Here is a 21,634-nt window from a genome sequence, read left to right as displayed (position 1 = left end):
CAAAGGAAGCAAGACACAAAAGGGCACATATGGTACAACACCATTCACACGAAGTTCTACAACAGCTGGGCCTCTGATTACAGAAGTCAGAACGGCGGTTGTCTACAGGGTGGGCACCGATGGGCGATAACATGAGGAACTTTCTGGAGGAATGTAAATGCTCTTGACTGTCACTGGGTGTGTTCCCTCATCAAAACTCACTGAGCTTTATGTCTAAGATCTAGGCATTTCACTGCATATATATTTTACCCCAACTTAAAAAAAAGAAAAAGACCAGACAGACACACTGTACAGGGCTACAGAAATTTTTCTGCCATTAAGCCTTCTTCTATAAATTTCAGCAATAAGTATGTATTAGTTTGGAACTATACTTTTTAAAAAGTATTTTTAAATTATCTCCTGTCCTTTTTCGCATCCTCGTTTCCAAGATGACAAAGAAAAGAAGGAACAACGGTCGTGCCAAAAAGGGCCGTGGCCATGTGCAGGCTATTCGCTGCACGAACTGCGCCCGATGCGTGCCCAAAGACGAGGCCATGAAGAAGTTTGCCATTCGGAACACAGCGGAGGCTGCAGCTGTCAGGGACATATCTGAAGCGAGTGTCTTCGATGCCTACGTGCTTCCCGAGCTGTGTGTGAAGCTGCATTGCTGTGTGAGTTGGGCCATTCACGGCAAGGTAGTCAGGCATCGTTCTCGGGAAGCCCGCAAGGACCCAACACCCCCACCCAGATTTAGGCCTGCGGGTGCTGCCCAAGACCTCCACCAGAGCCTATGTAAGGAGTTGAGTCCTTGAGGACTGAAGAGAAACTATCCGTTGGAAAAAAATAAAATGGAGATTACACTTAATATAGCATGTTGAATATGTCTGTGCCAGACAGGGTGGAAGTTTGTGTTATACCAGGTGTTCACGTGTGAATTGTCACATAATGTTTTCCTTTGAAAGAAAGCTAATCTGTGTGAATTAAACTTTAACTCTTGTAGTCTTAAAAAAAAAAAAAATTATCTCCTGTCTTCAGGTGTAGAAACAACATTTCTCTTCCTTGAAAGCACATTAATCACATAATCAGGAATCATTTAGAAAACTCAGAACCTGAAAAGCTCTTCTTTCCTCTGGTCTATAAAAAGTAGAAAGAAATAGGGGGAAAAGTTTCCTATAGATTTGGTAAGAAAAAAATCAATTTGACTTTTGTTTATAAACCAAAGCGCACATTTATGAAAACTAGAAAAGAGGCTATTAAAAAATACATTCCTGTTCTTTCTCTTTTTTTTCATAGAGATGAGGTCTCGAATTCCTGGCTACAGAGATCCTCCTGCCTCGGCAGGTGAGAGCCACCGCCCCCAGCCTCTTCCACAGGCTTCAGCATCCCCCGTGGGAGCTCCTGGCTGCCGAGCAGACGCTCTGCCACCCTCACCTTTGGTCCCCAACTCCCTGTGGCGCACGCTGTCTGTCCTGCTGGGGTGAAACTATGAAGAGGCGTTGAATACCACCTTCTCTCCAAGTTACTGACTCCAGTAGCTTGTCTTTGGCATATCAACATTGGCCCCACCTCAGCCCTTCTGCTACCTGGACGTTTCTAGCCCCAAGGAACCTAAAGGCTCACACGAAAGAAGCCAAAGGGGCACACGTGACTTTCTGCCTGTGCTGCAGTAGGAGGAAGCTGCAGGAGACGGTGCTGGCACGATGCTTCCTGATGCTCCACACCATGTACAGGACCCGCTCTCTGAAGAATGTGCCAGAAGGCAGGAGCAGAATGCGAATGCCCAAGACAGCCCCCAGTGGCGTGTCATGACAGCAGGTGGAAAGAGCTCAGCTGCCAGGCAGGGGCGAGCATGCACCCAGCCAGCGCCCGTACGCAGAGACACACCAAATGACGCTTCTCCAAATTTAATAAAATATACAGCAGGTTTCACTACATGAGGATAACCCGGGGGTATAAACAATGTCTGTACAGGGGAATGTTCAAAAATAATCACTGGTGTTTATAAAAATATATTCCCTTTTGAAATAAATCCATCTTATTTCTACAAACCCAAAACACATTACCAACGACAGGTGCCACTTTGCTACAAGAAAGGCTTCACGTGTAAAAGACTCTGGGGGCACAGTGGGTCTCTCGGGCCACGCAGAGGCCGCGGCACGGGCCTCAGAGCCACCAGAAGGCACAGACGGGCCTGGCCGTGGCTCTGGGTCTCTGTGCGCGTGCCAATGTTACCTCTTTCCGCTCGGCGTCCGCCTGAATTTTGGCCTGGGTCACGGCGGCGTCTCGGTAGGAGCTGGCCTGCTTGGCCTGTTCGAACAGCACCTTCAGCTGCTGCGCCGTGTTGAGCAGAGAATTGACCATCTCCTCCAGGTACAGCCAGCTCCGCTGCTCCGACATCTCCAGCCCACTGACCACTGCGGGGGACGCAGCTTTGGTGGGGGTGGGGGGTGGGACAGCCAGGGCAGGCAGGGATGTCAGCACTAGAACATTTGGGAAGCAAAATAAACCAGAAATTAATACATTTCCTAGCTTCAAAATGGCCTCCTCGGTGGCTCACGCCTGTAATCCTAGCACTCTGGGAGGCTGAGGCGGGCGGATCGCTCAAGGTCAGGAGTTCGAAACCAGCCTGAGCAAGAGCGAGACCCCATCTCTACTATAAATAGAAATAAATTAATTGGCCAACTAATATATATAGAAAAAATCAGCCAGGCATGGTGGCAGGTGCCTGTAGTCCCAGCTACTCGGGAGGCTGAGACAGGAGGATCGCTTGAGCCCAGGAGTTGGAGGTTGCTGTGAGCTAGGCTGATGCCATGGCACTCATTCTAGCCTGGGCAACAAAGCGAGACTCTGTCTCAAAAAATAAAAAAAATAAAAATAAATAAATAATTTTTTAAAAATGGCCTCCATGAAAACTCTCACTGGATGTTGGGAAGTGTCCCACGTGCTAGCATGCTCCAGAGACAGAGACAACCACGGCTCCCCGGTCCCTCCCATTCCGCACTGCAAAATTCCCAATGCTGCCACCCAAAAGCACCTGCTAAGACCAGACCCCCCCCCCCAATACAGACTGAGAGCTGGGTGTCCATAGATGAGGGAAGCAAGCTGTCCCCCTGGTGTAGAGGTGGCCAAGAAACATTTATGGAACCAGCCCCAAGGACGATGACGGGGTCAGGGCAATGGCCCCACATTAAATCCCAACAAGAGAAAGCAGACAAAAGAACTAAAGTCTCCTGGTTTCATTTCTTCTCATCTAGAAAGTCTTCCTGGATGTCTGTGGTCACATGGAGGAATTTACTAAGGATAAGGGGAGTTGGGTTTCCCACAGTTTGAGGAGAAAGTTACACAGAGTGAAACAAGGGAACTAGAACACACCCGGTGGTTTGGGACTAGAACTAGAGAGGGTGCAAACTCACGGCTTTCACCACACACAGACAGATCTAGAACACAGATGTGCATGTGTGTGTTCTTGTGCATGTGCGTGAGAGGGCCTGGGGACAGACACACACACACAACGGCAGTGCACACGCCTCCCACCCAGGGACGAGCTGCTGACGTTAACCTCCAGCCCTCTGTGAAGAAAAGTCTGGGTGTGTCGTGGTGTCCGTTTCTCGGGGTAAACAGCCCACTGTGCCCCTGTGAAGTACTGAGCGGGATGTCACTGGACACTGGCTGGGACGGGACACAGCACAAGTCCTGGTAACAAGTGGCTCCAGCCCCAGTGACCAAGCCCGGGAGCACCACTCCCCACTACAAGGGTTGGCCTCCTGGGAGACGAACCACAAACATCCAGTCATGCCAGATGCTCAGTCAGGAAGGGGCCCTGCTGGCCAAGTCCAAGGTGACTGGGGCACAGATAACCCACTGACCAAAGCAGGAAGTGGCGTCTACACTCACAAACAAGTGGCAAACATGATGAAGACGCGTGGGCCTATGCGGCACCCAGTACCCCTCACGGGTGCGTAGCAACTACAGAAAAGGGTGGCCGTGTCACCTTTACAGGGATGGGACCAGAGGAACTCAGTGTCACGGAGCCCTGGGCAGAACCAGCCTCACAGATGCTGCAACTGACAAGGACACCCCCCCCCCCCCGAGGTGAGGGATATGCCACAGCACAACTCTCCTGCCATCTTCAAGGCATCAGGGCACCAAGCCAGGCCTGGAGGAGATGAAAGATGACCAACCAGAAGATTCTGAATGATGACGCCCCAGATGGCTGGACAGAGGCCACCTTTACTCACTGATGTTAATGCTGCCTTTTATTTCAGGAAAAACACCCTAAAGCATTCCACGTGATGTCAGCAACTTACAGTAATAGCTCAGGGTTTTGAAAAGTTCCTTGTACTATATTTGCAACTTCGTTTTCTTTTTTGTTCAGGCAGAGTCTCCCCCTGTTGTCCTGGGTAGAGTGCCATGGTGCCAGCATAGCCCGCAGCAGCCTCAAACTCCTAGGCTCAAGCCATCCTCCTACCTCAGCCTCCCAAGTAGCTAGGACTACAGGCCCGTACCACGCCTGGCTAATGTTTCTATTTTTAGTAAAGATGTGGTCTTGCTCTTGCTCAAGCTGGTCTGGAATTCCTGACCTCCAGTGATCCTCCCACCTTGGCCTCCCCAACTGCTGGGATGCAGGCATGAGCCACTCACTGCACCCAGCCTGAAACTTAATTTTTAAATGTTAATAAAATACCTTGCAGGCTTCCTGCCAGCTGAGCGAAGAGCAGAGCCTGAGAGGACAACCCTGGCCAGGACAGGACACTGCCTTAGCCCCGGCCCTGCCAAGATTCATCAGCATGAGGTAAACAGCGTGAGGCCCAGGGAGTGGAGCTAAGGATGGAGCTTGGGGAAGGAGGTAAGCCTGAGGTGATCCGCCATAAGGATGGAAACAGGTTAAACAGGCAAGAAAGAAACAAGCAAATGAGAATGAAAAGATATATTTTTTTCCCAAAACTTATAATTATTATTTTTTTTTTTTTTAGCCTGGGCTAGAGTGCCATGGCGTCAGCCTAGCTCACAGCAACCTCAAACTCTTGGGCTCAAGCGATCCTTCTGCCTCAGCCTCCCAAGTAGCTGCAACTATGGGCATGCACCACCATGCCCAGCTAATTTTTTCTATATATTTTTAGTTGGCTAATGAATTTCTTTCTATTTTTAGTAGAGAAGGGGTCTCGCTCTTGCTCAGAGCTGGTTTCGAACTCCTGACCTTGAGCAATCCGCCCGCCTCAGCCTCCCAGAGTGCTAGGATTACAGGCCTCAGTGAGCCACCACGCCCAGCCTCCCCAAACTTATGAATAAATTTCTTGCTGCACTGTCTACAATGGTGAAAAACGTACAAAACACAGCACGGAAAGGTTCTATCAATCATTTGTTGATTATATGCACGCTTTAAAAAAACTTAATGACATAGAAATGTGTCCAAAATGTGTAGTTAAATGAAAACCAAAGTCAAAATGTATATACATCGTGATGTCAAATGTGATACACACCTTGGTGCTTTCATTCTTTATTTTTTATTATTATTATTAATTTTGTTTTTTGAAACAAGGTCTCTCTCTGTTGCCCAGGCTTGAGTGTAGAGGCATCATCATAGCTCACTGCAGCTTCAAGCGATCCTCCTGAGTAGCTGGGAAAGCAGGTGCATGCCACTACACCTGGCAAATTTTTTATTATTTTTTGTAGAGAAGGCGTCTTGCTATGTTGTTCAGATAGGTCTCAAACTCCTGGGCTCAAGTGACCCTCCCAACTCAGCCACCCAGAGTGCTGGGATCACAGGTATGAGCCACCACACCCGGCCTGTGCTTTCATTCTTTCACCAGATGCTAAGTGTCCCTGCCAGCTCGGGGGCCAAGACCCCACCACTAGGTAGTGTATGTCCTTGTGGGGAAGATGATGGCCAACATGCCCTTCCTCCACGAGGGCCTGACAGCAAGTGCCTCAGGCTGTGCGGGCCAGGGCTGTATGGGAGCAGTCTGCCACCACATCCAAAGCAGTCTTCCACAACACATAAATGAATGGGCGTGGTTGTACTTCAATAAAACTTTATTTACAATCACAGGCAGGGGGCCTCACTTTGTGATCTAATGCATCAACAGAAAAACAAAAACAATACCACACAAACCAAAACAAACCCTGTTTCAGTCAGAAAGTCTTTCTAAGGACAGCAACCTGTATATGTGTGAATTCTCTCAAACTTACCTATTTTGGGATGTGACGTTGGCAACGCAGCTTCCGGGAAAGGTGCGATCTGGCAGCTGTCCTGATAGCCGGGGTAGTGGGGCTCAGGGTGGCCCACCCGGCACGGGGGCTGCACACCAGCCTCCTGGACTGTCGGTGAGAAACAGGACAAGGTAGCCTCAGCCCCGGTGCTGGCACGGACTTTAAACCTAACCGGCTGCAGCTGCCCCACTCACTGTACTCAGCAGCTTCTGGCCACGTGTGGCTACTGAGCCCCCGAAATGTGTTGGGTCTGGATGGGATTTGGGATGTTACATGGAATAAAACATATCACAAAAACCCATTTCACCTGTTCCATTTACTTTCCTACACACAACACACACAGCTTGGCTCGCATTTCTATTAGTCCGAGTCTAAAGCAGGAGGCGGCAGACAGGGAGTGTTTCTAACTCTCCCAGCCGTACGGACTCCGTCACAATCAAGCGACTCCCACACCACCTGCCCCGCCAGCCTGCACAACCTGCCGGGTGCGTCGCCCCTAACGGCGCCTGCACTGCCCCCACCAACAAACATGTCCCTGCCCAGGACCCCCTGTCGGGGTGTCGGCAGCCTACCCAGCCCAGCTTGGCCCCCGTGATGCAATGGAACGGTCAGGCACATCAGGCAGGTGCTGAAGCAACTCACCTGTGGCTCCCGCGAAGACGTCACCCTGGGCAGGACTCTCTGATATGACTGCCGTAGCCTCCACGGTGGATGCCCGGTCAAAGGTCAGTGCCCCAGAGGTAGTGATCTGTCCCGAGGGGGTCACGGTGACTGAAGAGCAGAAGCACATGTTATGCAGGGCTGGGCCAGGCGGCTGGGCCACAGCTCGTAGCCGCCACCAGCCGTTGCTTGAGGGGCACTGGTCTCAGAAAGGCCTTGGGAGCCCAGGCCACAGCACGGGCACAGAACCATTTCCCACATACGTGCTAGGACCTGTGAGAACAGACGACCGTACCCCCTGTGGGGAAAAAGCCAGGGTGGGCCATCACTGCCATTTATTGTTTGAATTGTGTGCCGTGGAAACACGTTGCCTAGCCAGAAAACAAAAATATAATAAATTTTTATTTTTTTTGAGACAGAGTCTCACTCTGTTGCCCGGGCTAGAGTGAGTGCCGTGGCGTCAGCCTAGCTCACAGCAGCCTCAGACTCCTGGGCTCAAGCGATCCTCCTGCCTCAGCCTCCCGAGTAGCTGGGACTACAGGCATGCGCCACCATGCCCGGCTAATTTTTTCTATATATTTTTAGTTGTCCAGCTAATTTCTTTCTTTTTTTTTTAGTAGAGACGGGGTCTTACTCTTGCTCAAACAATCTGCCCACCTTAGCCTCCCAGAGTGCTAAGATTACAGGAGTGAGCCACTGCACCTGGCCAATAAAATTTTCAATGATTTAAAAATACTCTGTAATCTGAATTAAGAAGACGACTTCCATCAAAGTCGAAGGTATAAAGTGGCCACATGCGCACAGTAGGCATGACACTGCAGCCGCCACACTCTCCCTCCATTTACCACCCAGGGCCTCGGCAGAGAGCCAGCAGGTGCGTTAGAGACCCTGCTCTACTGTGCAAGCAGTCCAGGCCCCTCACCTCACAGAACCCTGCAGCTGCCTCGCCCCTGCCCTAAATCCTTCCCACCCATTACAGCTTTACAAAAGCAGAGTTTTTTCTCCGTTCCCCTAATCACCTTTTCCCAGACAACTACATCAGTTTGTGTATAACAGGAGAGTACTAAAAAGCCACTAACACTAACAATGTCTCTCAGGCAGGACGGTGTCACGACCGCTGTCATCTCTGAAGGAGCCTGGTGGCAGGCGGGGCATGTCTCCCAAACAGTAGCCCCTGCAGCCCTCGCCCCTCTCGTTAGGAAGCACATTCTGAGCACTTGCTAAGAGACTAGGGCTCAATGTCAGCAGATATCCACTGCATGTGCCACACACCTGCCATCGTCAGCCCTGGGAAACAGCTGAGGATACGGCAGACAGCCCCTGGCACCAACGTCCCAGGCAAGGAAGGCGGAGCTCAGCTGGGGACCCTTCTCCACCCCGCAGCCCAGAAGGTGTTGACTATCCTTCCAGCCCCACAATGTGCCTTAGAAAAGAGAATCCCAGGGTTGAACGTACCAAGTGGTGACACGATAAGGGAAATGCACTTAGCTCCCCTCGGTGAAATAGAGCCTCGCTCTACTCACAGGTGGTGGCAGCTGTAGCTGGAAGCAACGTGATGTTCTTGGGGGAGTCCTTCTTCACTGGAGTCGTGGGCAGTTCATTCTCCTTCTTGCGCCTCTTGTAAGGCACGAAGAGCCTGACCGGGCCACTCTGTGGGAGAAAGGCAGAGTTGGGTGGACTCGTGTGAAAAGAGGTTTGTGCTTCCTACTCCTCATTCCACAAGTGTACGAGTAACCCAGCCAGACTACTGAGATGGTAAGCTCACTCACAAATCCCACCCCTACTTAGGCCCCAAATTCCTGAAAATGAGAGAAAAATAGTTTCAAAAAGAATATATGGGCCAGGCACAGTGGCTCACGCCTATAATCCCAGCACTCTGAGACGTGGAGGCAGAAGAATCACTTGAGGCCAGGAGTTTGAGACCAGCCTGGGCAGGGTCGTAGAGATAGCGAGATCCTGTCTCTACAAAAATGAAAAAAGAGGCCGGGCGCAATGGCTCACACCTGTAATCCTAGCAATCTTGGAGGCGGACGCGGGCAGATTGCTCCAAGTCAGGAGTTCAAAACCACCCTGAGCAAGAGGGAGACCCCATCTCTACTATAAATACAAAGAAATTAAGAGGCCAACTAATATATATAGAGAAAAAATTAGCTGGGCATGGTGGCGCATGCTTGTAGTCCCAGCTACTCGGGAGGCTGAGGCAGCAGGATTGCTTGAGCCCAGGAGAATGAGGTTGCTGTGAGCTAGGCTGATGCCATGGCACTCTCTCTAGCGTGGGCAACAAAGTGAGACTCTGTCTCAAAATAAAAAAAGAATTAGCTGAAGATGGTGGCACATGCCTGTAGTCCTAGCTACTCAGGAGACGGGGGGTAATCCAAAGGTAGAAAGCAACAGCTGCTCCATATGGGAAGAAGTCAGCCAAAGAACTCTGAAAGTATGAAGAATCAGACTGAAAGGACACCCCTAAAAGGGAACACAAGCTCTCTAGCAGTGCTACCAACCAAAATCAAAACACTGAAATGACAGATGAAGAATTTCGAACATGGATTGTAAGAGAACTCAATGAAACGCAAGATAAAATGGAAATCCAACATGAAGAAACCACAATAAGAATGCAGGAAATTAATGAAAAATTCACTAAAGAAATTAAAATGTTAAAGAATAATCAAACAGAACTTCTGAAAATGAAAAATTTATTTAAGGAATTACAAAACACAGTAGAGGCCGGGCGCTGTGGCTCACGCCTGTAATCCTAGCTCTTGGGAGGCCGAGGCGGGCGGATTGCTCAAGGTCAGGAGTTCAAAACCAGCCTGAGCAAGAGCGAGACCCCGTCTCTACTATAAATAGAAAGAAATTAATTGGCCAACTGATATATATATAAAAAATTAGCCGGGCATGGTGGCGCATGCCTGTAGTCCCAGCTACTCGGGAGGCTGAGGCAGAAGGATCACTCAAGCCCAGGAGTTTGAGGTTGCTGTGAGCTAGGCTGACGCCACGGCACTCACTCTAGCCTGGACAACAAAGCGAGACTCTGTCTCAAAAAAAAAAAAAAAAACACACAGTAGAAAGCCCCAAGAATAGGTTAGATCAAGCAAAAGAAAGAATCTCAAGGATTGAAGACACCTTTCAATTAAATAAGTCAGACGCAAAGATAGAGCAGAGAAATAAGAGAAAAGAAAGCCTACAAGAAATAAGGGATTATGGGAAGAGGCCTATTGTGAGAATCATAGGCAGCCCTGAGGGTGAAGAGAAAATACCCAAGGGTTGGATAATCTATTTAAGGGAATAATGGAGGGAAATTTCTCTGGCCTTGTTAGAAATCTAGATATCCAGGTACAAGAAGCTCAAAGAAATCCTGGGAGATTCATTGCAAAGAGGAAGACACCACAACACATGGTCATCAGACTGACCAAAAATAACCATGAAAGAGGCCCTCTTACGAGCTATAAGGCAAAAGCAGCAAGTAACCTACAAAGGAACACCCATCAGACTAACTGCAGTCTTCTCAACTGAGACCTTACAAACCAGCTGGATTGGGGCCCTATTCTCAGTCTTCTCAAACAGAATGGCCAACCTAGAATTTCATATCCTAAAAAAGTAAGTTTCTTATATGAAGGAGGAATAAAGACCTTCTCAGACAAGCAAAGACTGAGGGAATTCATCAAGACAAGACCTGCCCTCCAGGAAGTACTTAGAACAGCATTACACACAGATCAGCACAATAAACACTCACCAGTGTAAAATCGTCCAAAAGATAAAGGTCAGAGGCCAAATACCAGAATGGCTCAAGAGAGAAAACAAAGCAACAAAGTTCAACTCAACAGGATGAACAGAATCTGCCCTATTTATCAATTCTTTCAATAAATGTGAATGGCTTTAACTGCCTACTGAAGAGACACAGGCTGGCCAAATGGATAAATATGCACAAGCCAAGTATCTATCTCTAGGAAACACATCTAACCCACAACGATGCATTCAGAGTCAAGGTGAAGGGATGGAAAATAATATTGCATGCAAATGGAAACCCGAAAAAAAAGCTGGTGTGTCAGTTCTCATATAAAATAACTTTTCAAATCAACAAAAGTAATGAAAGACAACAATGGTCATTATACAATGCTAAAGGGAACAATTAAACAAGAAGACTTAACAATTCTAAATATTTATGCACCTAACTCAAGTGTACCCAGATTCATAAAGCAAATTCTACTTGATCTAAACAACATGATAGACAGCAGCACTATAATAGCCAGGGACTTCAACAGCCCACTGACAGAACAGGACAGATCCTCCAAACAGAAAATAAACAAAGAAACAACGGACTTAAACAGAACTCTAGAACACACGGGCCTAACAGATAATTTCAGAATATTCTACCCAAAAACCACTGAATATACATTTTTTCTTATCAGCTCATGGGACATTCTCTAAGATTAACCATATCCTAGGCCACAAAACATGTCTCAACAAATTAAAAAAAACAGAAATTATACCATGCATCCTCTCAGCCCACAGTGGAATAAAATTAGAAATCAACTGCAGCAGAAACACTCATCTCTACACAAAGTCATGGAAACTAAACAACCTACTGCTGAACAATTATTTGGTCAAGGAGGAAATTAAGATGGAAATCAAAAGATTGTTTGAACTAAATGATAAAGGAAACACAAGCTATCAAAATCTGTGAAGCATAGCTAAAGCAGTCCTGAGAGGAAAATTTATAGCTATAAATGCCTACATCCAAAAGACAGAAAGATCACAAATCAACAATCTCATGAATCATCTCAAAGAACTGGAAAAGGATAAGCAAACCAATCCCAGATTCAGCAGAAGGAAAGAAATAACCAAAATCAGAGCAGAACTAAATGAAATCGATAATAAAAGAATGATACAGAAGATTAATAAAACAAAAAGTTGCTTCTTTGAAAAAATAAACAAGATTGACATGCCTCTCACTAGATTAACCAGAAGCAGAAAAGAAAGGACTCTAGGCCGGGCGCGGTGGCTCACGCCTGTAATCCTAGCTCTCTGGGAGGCCGAGGCGGGCGGATTGCTCAAGGTCAGGAGTTCAAAACCAGCCTGAGCAAGAGCGAGACCCCGTCTCTACTATAAATAGAAAGAAATTAATTGGCCAACTGATATGTATATATAAAAAAAAATTAGCCGGGCATGGTGGCGCATGCCTGTAGTCCCAGCTACTTGGGAGGCTGAGGCAGAAGGATCGCTCGAGCCCAGGAGTTTGAGGTTGCTGTGAGCGAGGCTGACGCCATGGCACTCACTCTAGCCTGGACAACAAAGGGAGACTCTGTCTCAAAAAAAAAAAAAAGAAAAAAAAAAAAGAAAGGACTCTAATAAGCTCAATCAGGAATGAAAAGGAGAAATTACAACTGATACCACAGAAATACAAAATATCATCTATGAATACTATAAATATGTCTATGCACATGAACTTGAAAACGTGGAGAAAATGGACAAATTCTTAGAAACACACAGCCTCCCTAAGCTCAATCAAGAAGAAATAGAATTCCTAAACAAACCAATATCAAGTACCAAAATTTAAGCAGCAATAAAAAACCTTCTTAAAAAAAAAGTCCCAGGCTGGTCCGAAGGTAGTGAGTTATCTCAAGTGATTGTTCACAGTCAGTTACAGATTGAACTCCTTGTTCTACTACTTTCCCCCCTCCTCACTACTGCACTTGACTAGTCTTAAAAAAAAAAAAAAAAAAAAAAAAAAGTCCCAGACCAGATGATTTCACACCAGAATTTTACCAGACCTACAAAGAAGAATTGATACCTATCTTGCAGAAATTATTCCAGAACATTGAGAAGGAAAGAATCCTCCCCATCCACTTCCTGTGCTGATGTAAAAAACAAAAAAAAGAATCCTCCCTAACACGTTTTACGATGCCAACATCACCCTGATACCAAAATCAAGAAAGGACTCAACAAACAAAGAAAACTACAGACCAATATCCCTTATGAATATAGATGCAAAAATTCCCAATAAAATCCTAGCAAACCAAACTCAGGTGCTTATCAAAACAATAATCCATCACAACCAAGCAGGCTTCATCCCAGAGATGCAGGGATGGTTCAACATACGCAAATCTATAAATGTAATACACCACATAAATAAAAGTAAAAACAAAGACCATATGATCCTCTCAACAGACACAGAAAAAGCATTCGACAAAATTCAGCACCTTTTTATGATAAGAACACTCGAACTCTGGGAGGCCGAGGCAGGCGGATTACTCGAGGTCAGGAGTTTGAAACCAGCCTGAGCAAGAGCGAGATCCCGTCTCTACTAAAAATAGAAAGAGGCCGGGCGCGGTGGCTCACGCCTGTAATCCTAGCTCTCTGGGAGGCCGAGGTGGGCGGATCATTTGAGCTCAGGAGTTCGAAACCAACCTGAGCAAGAGTGAGACCCCATCTCTACTATAAATAGAAAGAAATTAATTGGCCAACTAATACATATAGAAAAAATTAGCCGGGCATGGTGGTGCATGCCTGTAGTCCCAGCTACTCGGGAGGCTGAGGCAGGAGGATCACTTGAGCCCAGGAGTTTGAGGTTGCTGTGAGCTAGGCTGACGCCACGGCACTCACTCTAGCCTGGGCAACAAAGTGAGACTCTGTCTCAAAAAAAAAAAAAAAAAAAAATAGAAAGAAATTAATTGGCCAACTAATATATATAGAAAAAATTAGCCAGGCGTGGTGGTGCATGCCTGTGGTCCCAGCTACTCGGGAGGCTGAGGCAGGAGGATCGCTTGAGCCTAGGAGTTTGAGGTTGCTGTGAGCTAGGCTGATGCCACGGCACTCACTCTAGCCTGGGCAACAAAGCGAAACTCTGTCTCAAAAAAAAAACACTCAACAAAATAGGCATAGATGGGACTTGCCTCAAAGCATATATACAAAAGCCATATACAACAAACCCACAGCCAACATCATACTGAATGGGAAAAAATTCAAAGCACTCCCGCTTAGAACTGGAACCAGACAAGGTTGCCCACTATCACTACTGCTATTCAACATAGTGCTGGAAGTCCTAGCCAGAGCAATCAGACAGAGGAAACCAAGGACATCCAGGTAGATGCCTTTTTTGGCCTCCACCCATCTGCACCCAGATGCTCAAAATAAACAGCATTTTGCTACCAAAAAAAAAAAAAAAGAAATCAAGGACATCCAAATGGAGGCAGAAGAGGTCAAACTATTGCTCTTTGCTGACGATATGATCTTACATCTAGAAAACCCCAAATATTCTTCCATGAGACTACTGGAATTGATAAACAAATTCAGCAGTCTCAGGTTACAAAACTAATGTACACAAATCAATTGCGTTCATATATGCCAACAACAGTCAAACTGAGAACCAAATCAAAGACTCAATACCTTTGACAAGAGCAACAAAGAAAATAAAATACCTACGAATATATTTACCTAAGGAGGCAAAAGACTTCTATAGAGAGAACTACGAAACACTGAGGAAGGAAATAGCAGAGGACATAAACACATGGAAACCCATACCATGCTCAATGGATGGGCAGAATCAACATTGTTAAAATGTCTATACTACGCAAAGTGATCTACAGATTCAATGCAATCCCTGTTAAAATACCAACATCATTTTTCACAGATTTTGTTATTATCCTGGATGGAGCTGAAGCCCATTCTACTAAGTGAAGTATCACCAGAATGGAAAAACAAGCACCACACATACTCACCGTCAAATTGTTACTAATTGATCAATGCTTATGTGCATATATGGTAGCAGTATTCATCAGGTGTCAGACAGATTGGAAGGGGAAGGAGGGGATGGGTATATTCACACCAAATGGGTATGGTGCCCACACTGTCTGAGGGATGGGCACACTTGTAGCTCTGACTTGGGTGAGGCAAAGGCAATATATGTAACCTAAATGTTTGCACCCTTGTAATATTCTGAAATTAAAAAACTAATAAAAAAATAAAAAAAAAAAAGACCAGGGGACACAGCCAGCCCTGGGGGGCTTTGAGGAGACATAGCCCCACCTTGGGTTGGGGAGTCTCCATTCTCCCTTGATGGACATCTGCAGGGGCCATGGTTTTGCCCTGATAAACCCTCAAAAAGAATTCCAGGCCAGGCACAGTGGCTCACACCTGTAATCTGGCACTCTGGGAGGCCGAGGTAGGAGGATCTCAAGGCCAAGAGTGTGAGACCAGCCAGAGCAAGAGCGAGACCCTGTCTCTACAAAAAATAGAAAGATTAGCCAAGTGTGGTGGCACACGCCTGTCCTCCCAGCTACTTGGGAAGCTAAGGCCGGAGGATCGCTGGACCCCAGGAGTGTGAAGCTGCAGTTAGCTGCGATGATGCTACTGCACTCCGGCATGGGTGACAGAGCAAGACACTGTCTCTAAAAACAATTAAGAGAAAAAGAATATGAATAACAGTGCTGAAAAACAAGAAAGAGTATCATCAACACATCAAATTTTTAGGAATTACTAAGAGACACAAAACAGATGGGGACAAAGTAAAGCAATAAGAAGAAACCACAGCCCGAAACAAGAGAAGGACATTTCCTGTAGCGACAAGAGCCACCCTACAGCTTTGTGGGTAAGCGCAAGGGACAGGAGGCGGCACTGGGATAATCTGTTAAAGAAAAAACCTGAATAGACCATAACAACAGAACAAAATGGTAAAGTAATGAAAGACACCTCCCACAACCAGGCCCCAGGCCCCACGGGCTGCGAGGGAACGCCTCACCAAGCCCTCAAGGACCGACCCTTCTACTGCATGGCACAGCCTCTGTCGCTAAACCCAACACCTGGGCTTCTTACAGGCAGTTTCTGTTACCTGCATTTTTTCCTATGTATGGTTCACACTTTCCTATTTCTTTGCATGTCTTATAACTTTTTGCTAAAAATTAGACAGGTGATAAACTGTGGCAACAGTGCACACCGAGTCCCCCTTTCTCCACAGCTTCTTGCTGTTGTTTGTGTGTTTCTTTCTCTAGGGACTTGGCCGGACTGTGCTACTGAAGTCTCCTCCCCTGCGGTGTGTAGCTGGGCCACTCTCCTGAGGGCGCAGACTTGGGGGTGCACAGGCAGCTTTGGTGACAGCGGTTTTCACAGGGCTCCTGGCCATCTGTCTCTCTCTCTCCCCGTTGGTTTTTTTTTTTTTTTTTTTTTTTGAGACAGAGTCTCCCTTTGTTGTCCAGGCTAGAGTGAGTGCCATGGCGTCAGCCTAGCTCACAGCAACCTCAAACTCCTGGGCTCAAGCGATCCTTCTGCCTCAGCCTCCCGAGTAGCTGGGACTACAGGCATGCACCACCATGCCCGGCTAATTTTTTTTTTTTATATATATATCAATTGGCCAATTAATTTCTTTCTATTTATAGTAGAGACGGGGTCTCGCTCTTGCTCAGGCTGGTTTTGAACTCTTGACCTTGAGCAATCCGCCCGCCTCGGCCTCCCAAGAGCTAGGATTACAGGCGTGAGCCACCGCGCCCGGCCTCCCCGTTGGTTTATCCAGGTGTCCGGCCCACTAACTGCCAGCTGACTGTTCCACTGTTCCCGACAATGCCCCGGGGCGTAAACTGCTCCACTGTCTGAGCCAATTAAATTAGGGCTTCTTTGCAAAGGCAGTTCTGGAGGCAAACCTTTGAGGTTTGTTCTTACCCCAGGCGGGCTCCTCTTAGCTGCTGCTTTCCTTGGTTCTCTGGCAAACTAACTGACTTAGTTTAGCAGGTTCAGCTTCCTACTCTAACGGAGCTGCCCCTTTAATCCCTACCACCAAAATTTTCACCATTTTTGAGAGCACCCTTAGGCTTTGCGTCTCTGTTCTCATGGCCTGCTTCTGCTCCAGAGTGGGGTGGGAACAGTGCTCTCTGCCAGCGATCGGCAGCCCTGCTACAGGAGCCTCGATCCTCCCCGCCTGCCTCTCACACATGGACGCCCTGCCTTGTGAGGGAGCTGGGGTGAGGGAAGTTGGGGCTCCCATGCGCTGGCCCTGCCAGGCCCAGGGAGAGCCTCTGCTATTTGCGTGGGGGCTGAGAGAGCCTCAGTCGCACTGGCCTGGAAGTTACTGCAACTTGGAGCCAGAGGGGCTGAGAAGGGCTGGTGTACCCCCTAGAGACACCACCTCCCTTGACTGGGAGCTAAAGGGAGAGGGAGCCCCGTTTTCCTGGCCACACCCACCTGGGGCAGAGCCTCCTTCACAGGGAACTGGTGGCTCCCTGTGAGGAGCTGGGGGAGATAGGGGGAAGGAGCAGGTTGTGGCTCAACAAATCGACTCGCTGCTCTGAAACTTAGTACCTTTTCTTAGTACATTTTCTGGGAGGCCAAGGCGGAAGATATCTCAAGCTCAGGAGTTCGAGACCAGCCTGAGCAAGAGCAAGACATCCATCACTACAAAAAATAGAAAAATTAACTGGGCATAGCAGTACGCATGCCTGCAGTCCCAGCTACTCAAAAGGCTGAGGTGGGAAGATCGCTTGAGCCCAGGAGTTTGAGGTTGCAATGAGATATGACAACGCCACTGTACTCCAGCTAGGCAACAGAGTAAGACCTTGTCACGGGGGGGGGACCCATGAAAATTATTTTGTTTCTTTTTGAAGCAGTGAACAATTCAGAATAAGGAAATTTTTTTTTCTTTTCTTTTTTTTTTTTTTATTTTATATTTCTCTTCTCAGTTGGTCCCAGGAGGTATTTTTTTTTTTTTTTTGAGACAGAGTCTCGCTTGTTGCCCAGGCTAGAGTGAGTGCCGTGGCGTCAGCCTAGCTCACAGCAACCTCAAACTCCTGGGCTCAAGCAATCCTTCTGCCTCAGCCTCCCGAGTAGCTGGGACTACAGGCATGCGCCACCATGCCCAGCTAATTTTCTATATATATTAGTTGGCCAATTAATTTCTTTCTATTTATAGTAGAGACGGGGTCTCGCTCTTGCTCAGGCTGGTTTTTAACTCCTGAGCTCGAGCAATCCGCCCGCCTCAGCCTCCCAGAGTGCTAGGATTACAGGCGTGAGCCACCGCGCCCGGCTTGGAAATATTTTTAAAAAGACATTACAAGTTCTATACATGAGTAAGTTTATAGTAGTACTTTTATGACATGTTAAAAATGCAGAATATAAAATGGCACCACACACCTGTTGTAACTATTGAAAGAAGTGTGTGTGTCTGTGTTAGAGTTAATATGGTGACATAAGAACTTTCCATCATGTAATAAAGTTTCCTTTAATATTCTTTGAATAGCCACTCAGGGCCAGTCACGTGCCCCCAGTTGAGACATCAGTCGTCATGGTGATATGTTGGAGACAGGGAACAAAACAGCCCCAGAGAGAGGTAAGGACAGTGTCTCTCCAGGGCGGAGGACGAGAGAGAGTACCAAGAGGCAGGGGCTGTGGGGCCCACGCGGCCACCCTCCCTGCCCCACTCCCTGGCAACTCACTAGGGTCATGTCGTCACAGCAGGCGGCACAGGTGCAGGAGGCAGCGTGAGGGTTTAAAATCCCGTCCTGAAATGTAAGAAGTACCACGATACATTAGAAATCAGCCCTCGAAAAGTGAATCACTTAATACTAGTTTTACCACCTATCTGCCATTCATACACATAAAAATTCTGTGAAATAATTTCCAGAGCCCTCTCTTGTTCACAATGCCATTACTGGTGGCAGGACCTACCTGTTTCCTTCCAAAATGTGAAAGACTCTATAGGAATTATTTCCACAACACCCAAGGAGCTAACTGGAATAAGGACTGGAAGTCCTCCCTTATTAGGAAGAAACTGGAACAGAGAGGAGTCAGGTGCCTACTAAGGTCTCATGTGCCCAAAGTGAGCTGCTATTATCTTGACTTCTGTGATTTCATTTTGTTGTCTTGGACATTCCCTTTTTCTGTGCTTATTCCATGCCAGGTACTGTGAGCTCACGCACCCCTCAAGACAATCCTGTGGGGTCGATGTTGTCACCATCCCCCAGTGGAAGACCAGGAACCTAGAGGACAGACAGGGTAAGTGGCCCCAGCCATCCACCCCGCCTGACCCAGTCTGTGCCCGTCCTCGCATCCTTCTGACCCATGCTCGTGCGGACACCCCAAAGCTGCGCGCCAAGGCCCAGAACACTGCGTGTGGGGCGCGGGGGCAGGTACCTGGATGAGGCACTGCAGCGGCCTGCCTGCGTAGCGGATGCTTCTCTTCCAGTCCTTGCTGCTGGCCCTTCCTGCCATGGCCTCAAACTCAGTCGGGCTGTACCAGCTCTCCCCCTGCTTGATGCATCGGCCCCGGCCTCCTAAAACGAATGTGGCCCGTCATGGGAAAGCACCGCCCCTGTCGTCACATCCAGCTGACACCAGGCCAGGCCCTCCTCTGGCTTCCTCCTCCCCTTTTCACATCCTTTCTGGCTCCTGGCCCAGCCTGTGTGATCGTCCACCCCATGGCTGGCCTCTCCGCCTGCTATCTGAGGTCACTGCAAGCCCACCATGCTGCCCACCAAGCATCTGCCCTCTCCTGAATCCTCTGTCAAGTCCCAAGCTGGCCCCGAGACTCCAGCCCTATCTGTCTGCCACTTCTGTCCTGTGGGGCACGATGGGGTCTCAGTTTACCCCAACGTGCTCAGGCCGTCCCCACCCCATGCCTCTCCCTGCCCAGCCCCAGTTCACGGGGACTGGGCCTCACCTGCTGCGTCTGTCTTCCTACCTAGTTTTAAGTGCCATCACCATCATTTCCCTTTGCCCCAAATTTATCGTGTGGGGCTACAAAAAGGAATAGAATCTTTAAGCCCCAAGCCACAGTGGCCTGGGTGCGGCCGGCCCGCCCTCACCTGAGCCGAGCCTGCTCTTGTACAGAGTGCCGCTGATGTTCCGGCACCGCACGGGCAGCTCGCTGTCGTACACGGAGGGGTCCCAGTTGTATTTGGTTCCACCTTTCTCTTGGCCAGGAGCTAGAGGAGGTGGAGGAGACTGAGGACCTTGGGCAGAGAAAGTATTTTGCAGGTAAGAGACACTGCAGGTCACCAGGAAGCACCACACACTCAGCTGTCTAACGGCGGGTCTCCGAGCTGCTCCGACGGCCCCGGGCAGCAGCACCGTCTTTTTCCACTGTGGAATCATTTTTTCTCAGCCTGGAGAAATCCACTTTTTCTCCTTAAATCTATTAACAGTTAATATTCTAAATTTACCACAAACATAAACAAATAACTAAATCTCCAGAATACATTCTAGATCCTCTAGGACGTGTTTTGCTCTGAGGACTGGGGCGTAGGTGCCACCTTACCTGGGGTGAGAGGAGCCGCGGGGCCCTTCAGCCCAGTGGTCTCCACGATGCTCCCATCTGTGTGCACGACAATCAGCGTGGCTTTCTCCGTGTTCAGGCTGTCCCCGATCTGAAGGGCCGTTCTACCAGACTGCAAGAGAGAACACCCATTAAGCCACCTCCCAGGGCCACCCCAAGGCACGTCACATAGCCTAGCTGATGTGTCCCCACAGCCACAAGGTCTGCCTATTCGTCACCAAGAAGGGGATGTTCACCCAAGATCCTGTATCTTCTCCAAAGATGTCTCTAAAAGACTTAAAAAACAGAGCCAAGGACCGGGCGCGGTGGCTCACGCCTGTAATCCTAGCTCTCTGGGAGGCCGAGGCAGGTGGATTGCTCAAGGTCGGGAATTCGAAACCAGCCTGAGCGAGACCCCGTCTCTACTAAAAATAGAAAGAAATTAATTGACCAACTAAAAATATATATAGAAAAAATTAGCCGAGCATGGTGGCGCATGCCTGTAGTCCCAGCTACTCGGGAGACTGGGGCAGTAGGATCGCTTGAGCCCTGGAGATTGAGGTTGCTGTGAATTAGGCTGACGCCACGGCACTCACTCTAACCTGGGCAACAAAGTGATACTCTGTCTCCAAAAAAAAAAAAAACCAAAAAAACAACAACAAAAAAAAAACAGAGCCAAGAACAAGAAAAGCCAGCGCCTAAGTCTGGGTGGTGCTGAGAAAAATGGTTCCAATCATTTGTCGGAGTCAAAGAAGAAACATGCTGCACAAACACACCCTACGAGTAGGAAACACCCTCACTTCTACCTGATCAGCACCCACAAGGTCACAGGTCTTAAGAGAGGCTTCCAAGAACCACACTGACCCCCACAGCACAGCCTGGCGCAGGCTCCCTCTCATGCCGCGCTCCACGCTGGGCTCCCTCCAGACGCCCAGCCCAGGGCCTCCTCAGCCACAAGTCCACACCGGCTGAACGCTGCCACGACTGCCCGGTACTTCCCCTATGCCAGCCCAAACTTGCTCCTTAAGCTGCACAGACCCCTCCACAGCCTGCCAGAGTTCTTTTTTATTTTTATTTATTTATTTATTTATTTTTGAGACAGAGTCTCACTCTGTTGCCCAGGCTAGAGCGAGTGCCGTGGCGTCAGCCTAGCTCACAGCAACCTCAAACTCCTGGGCTCAAGCGATCCTGCTGCCTCAGCCTCCCCGAGTAGCTGGGACTATAGGCATGCGCCACCATGCCCGGCTGATTTTTCTATATATATTAGTTGGCCAATTAATTTATTTCTATTTATAGTAGAGATGGGGTCTCAGGCTGGTTTCGAACTCCTGACCTCAAGCAATCCGCCCGCCTCGGCCTCCCAGAGTGCTAGGATTATAGGTGTGAGCCACCACGCCCGGCGCTGCCAGAGTTTTTGTGCCCACCCAGCCAAGTCACCCAACAAACTGTGGCATCAAGACTCAGTTCATAGTTAACCTAGAACAGTAGCCTAGAACCAAAAAACAAAAGAAGACTCTGTTCAGCCAGCCATGGGCAGACCAGAGACCTCCA

At 48.3% G+C, this 21,634-nt stretch overlaps 1 protein-coding gene and 1 pseudogene across 4 annotated transcripts in view; one reads left to right on the top strand and one right to left on the bottom strand.

Moving 5' to 3' along the window:
• Window positions 1–21,634, bottom strand: part of DEAF1 (DEAF1 transcription factor) — a 43,517-nt gene that overhangs the window by 16,289 nt on the left and 5,594 nt on the right. For 3 of the 4 annotated variants that reach the window (XM_012769495.3, XM_012769494.3, XM_012769492.3), the window contains exons 3-10: window positions 20,087–20,216; window positions 19,635–19,781; window positions 18,964–19,103; window positions 18,267–18,332; window positions 8,373–8,499; window positions 6,832–6,960; window positions 6,169–6,297; window positions 2,212–2,459 (exon numbers count right to left, since the gene is read on the bottom strand). In XM_012769495.3, the coding sequence (XP_012624949.1) occupies window positions 2,212–2,459; window positions 6,169–6,297; window positions 6,832–6,960; window positions 8,373–8,499; window positions 18,267–18,332; window positions 18,964–19,103; window positions 19,635–19,781; window positions 20,087–20,216 (1,116 nt within the window). The remainder of the gene's footprint in view (window positions 1–2,211; window positions 2,460–6,168; window positions 6,298–6,831; window positions 6,961–8,372; window positions 8,500–18,266; window positions 18,333–18,963; window positions 19,104–19,634; window positions 19,782–20,086; window positions 20,217–21,634) is intronic. The other variant, XM_012769493.3, reaches the window with a different exon arrangement.
• On the top strand, window positions 429–775 carry LOC142870560 (small ribosomal subunit protein eS26 pseudogene; annotated as a pseudogene).

Source organism: Microcebus murinus, chromosome 4 (assembly GCF_040939455.1).
Source record: "Microcebus murinus isolate Inina chromosome 4, M.murinus_Inina_mat1.0, whole genome shotgun sequence".
NCBI lineage: Eukaryota > Metazoa > Chordata > Mammalia > Primates > Cheirogaleidae > Microcebus > Microcebus murinus.
Note: the sequence above shows the minus strand (reverse complement) of the source record. Positions and strands in the feature narration are given on the sequence as shown.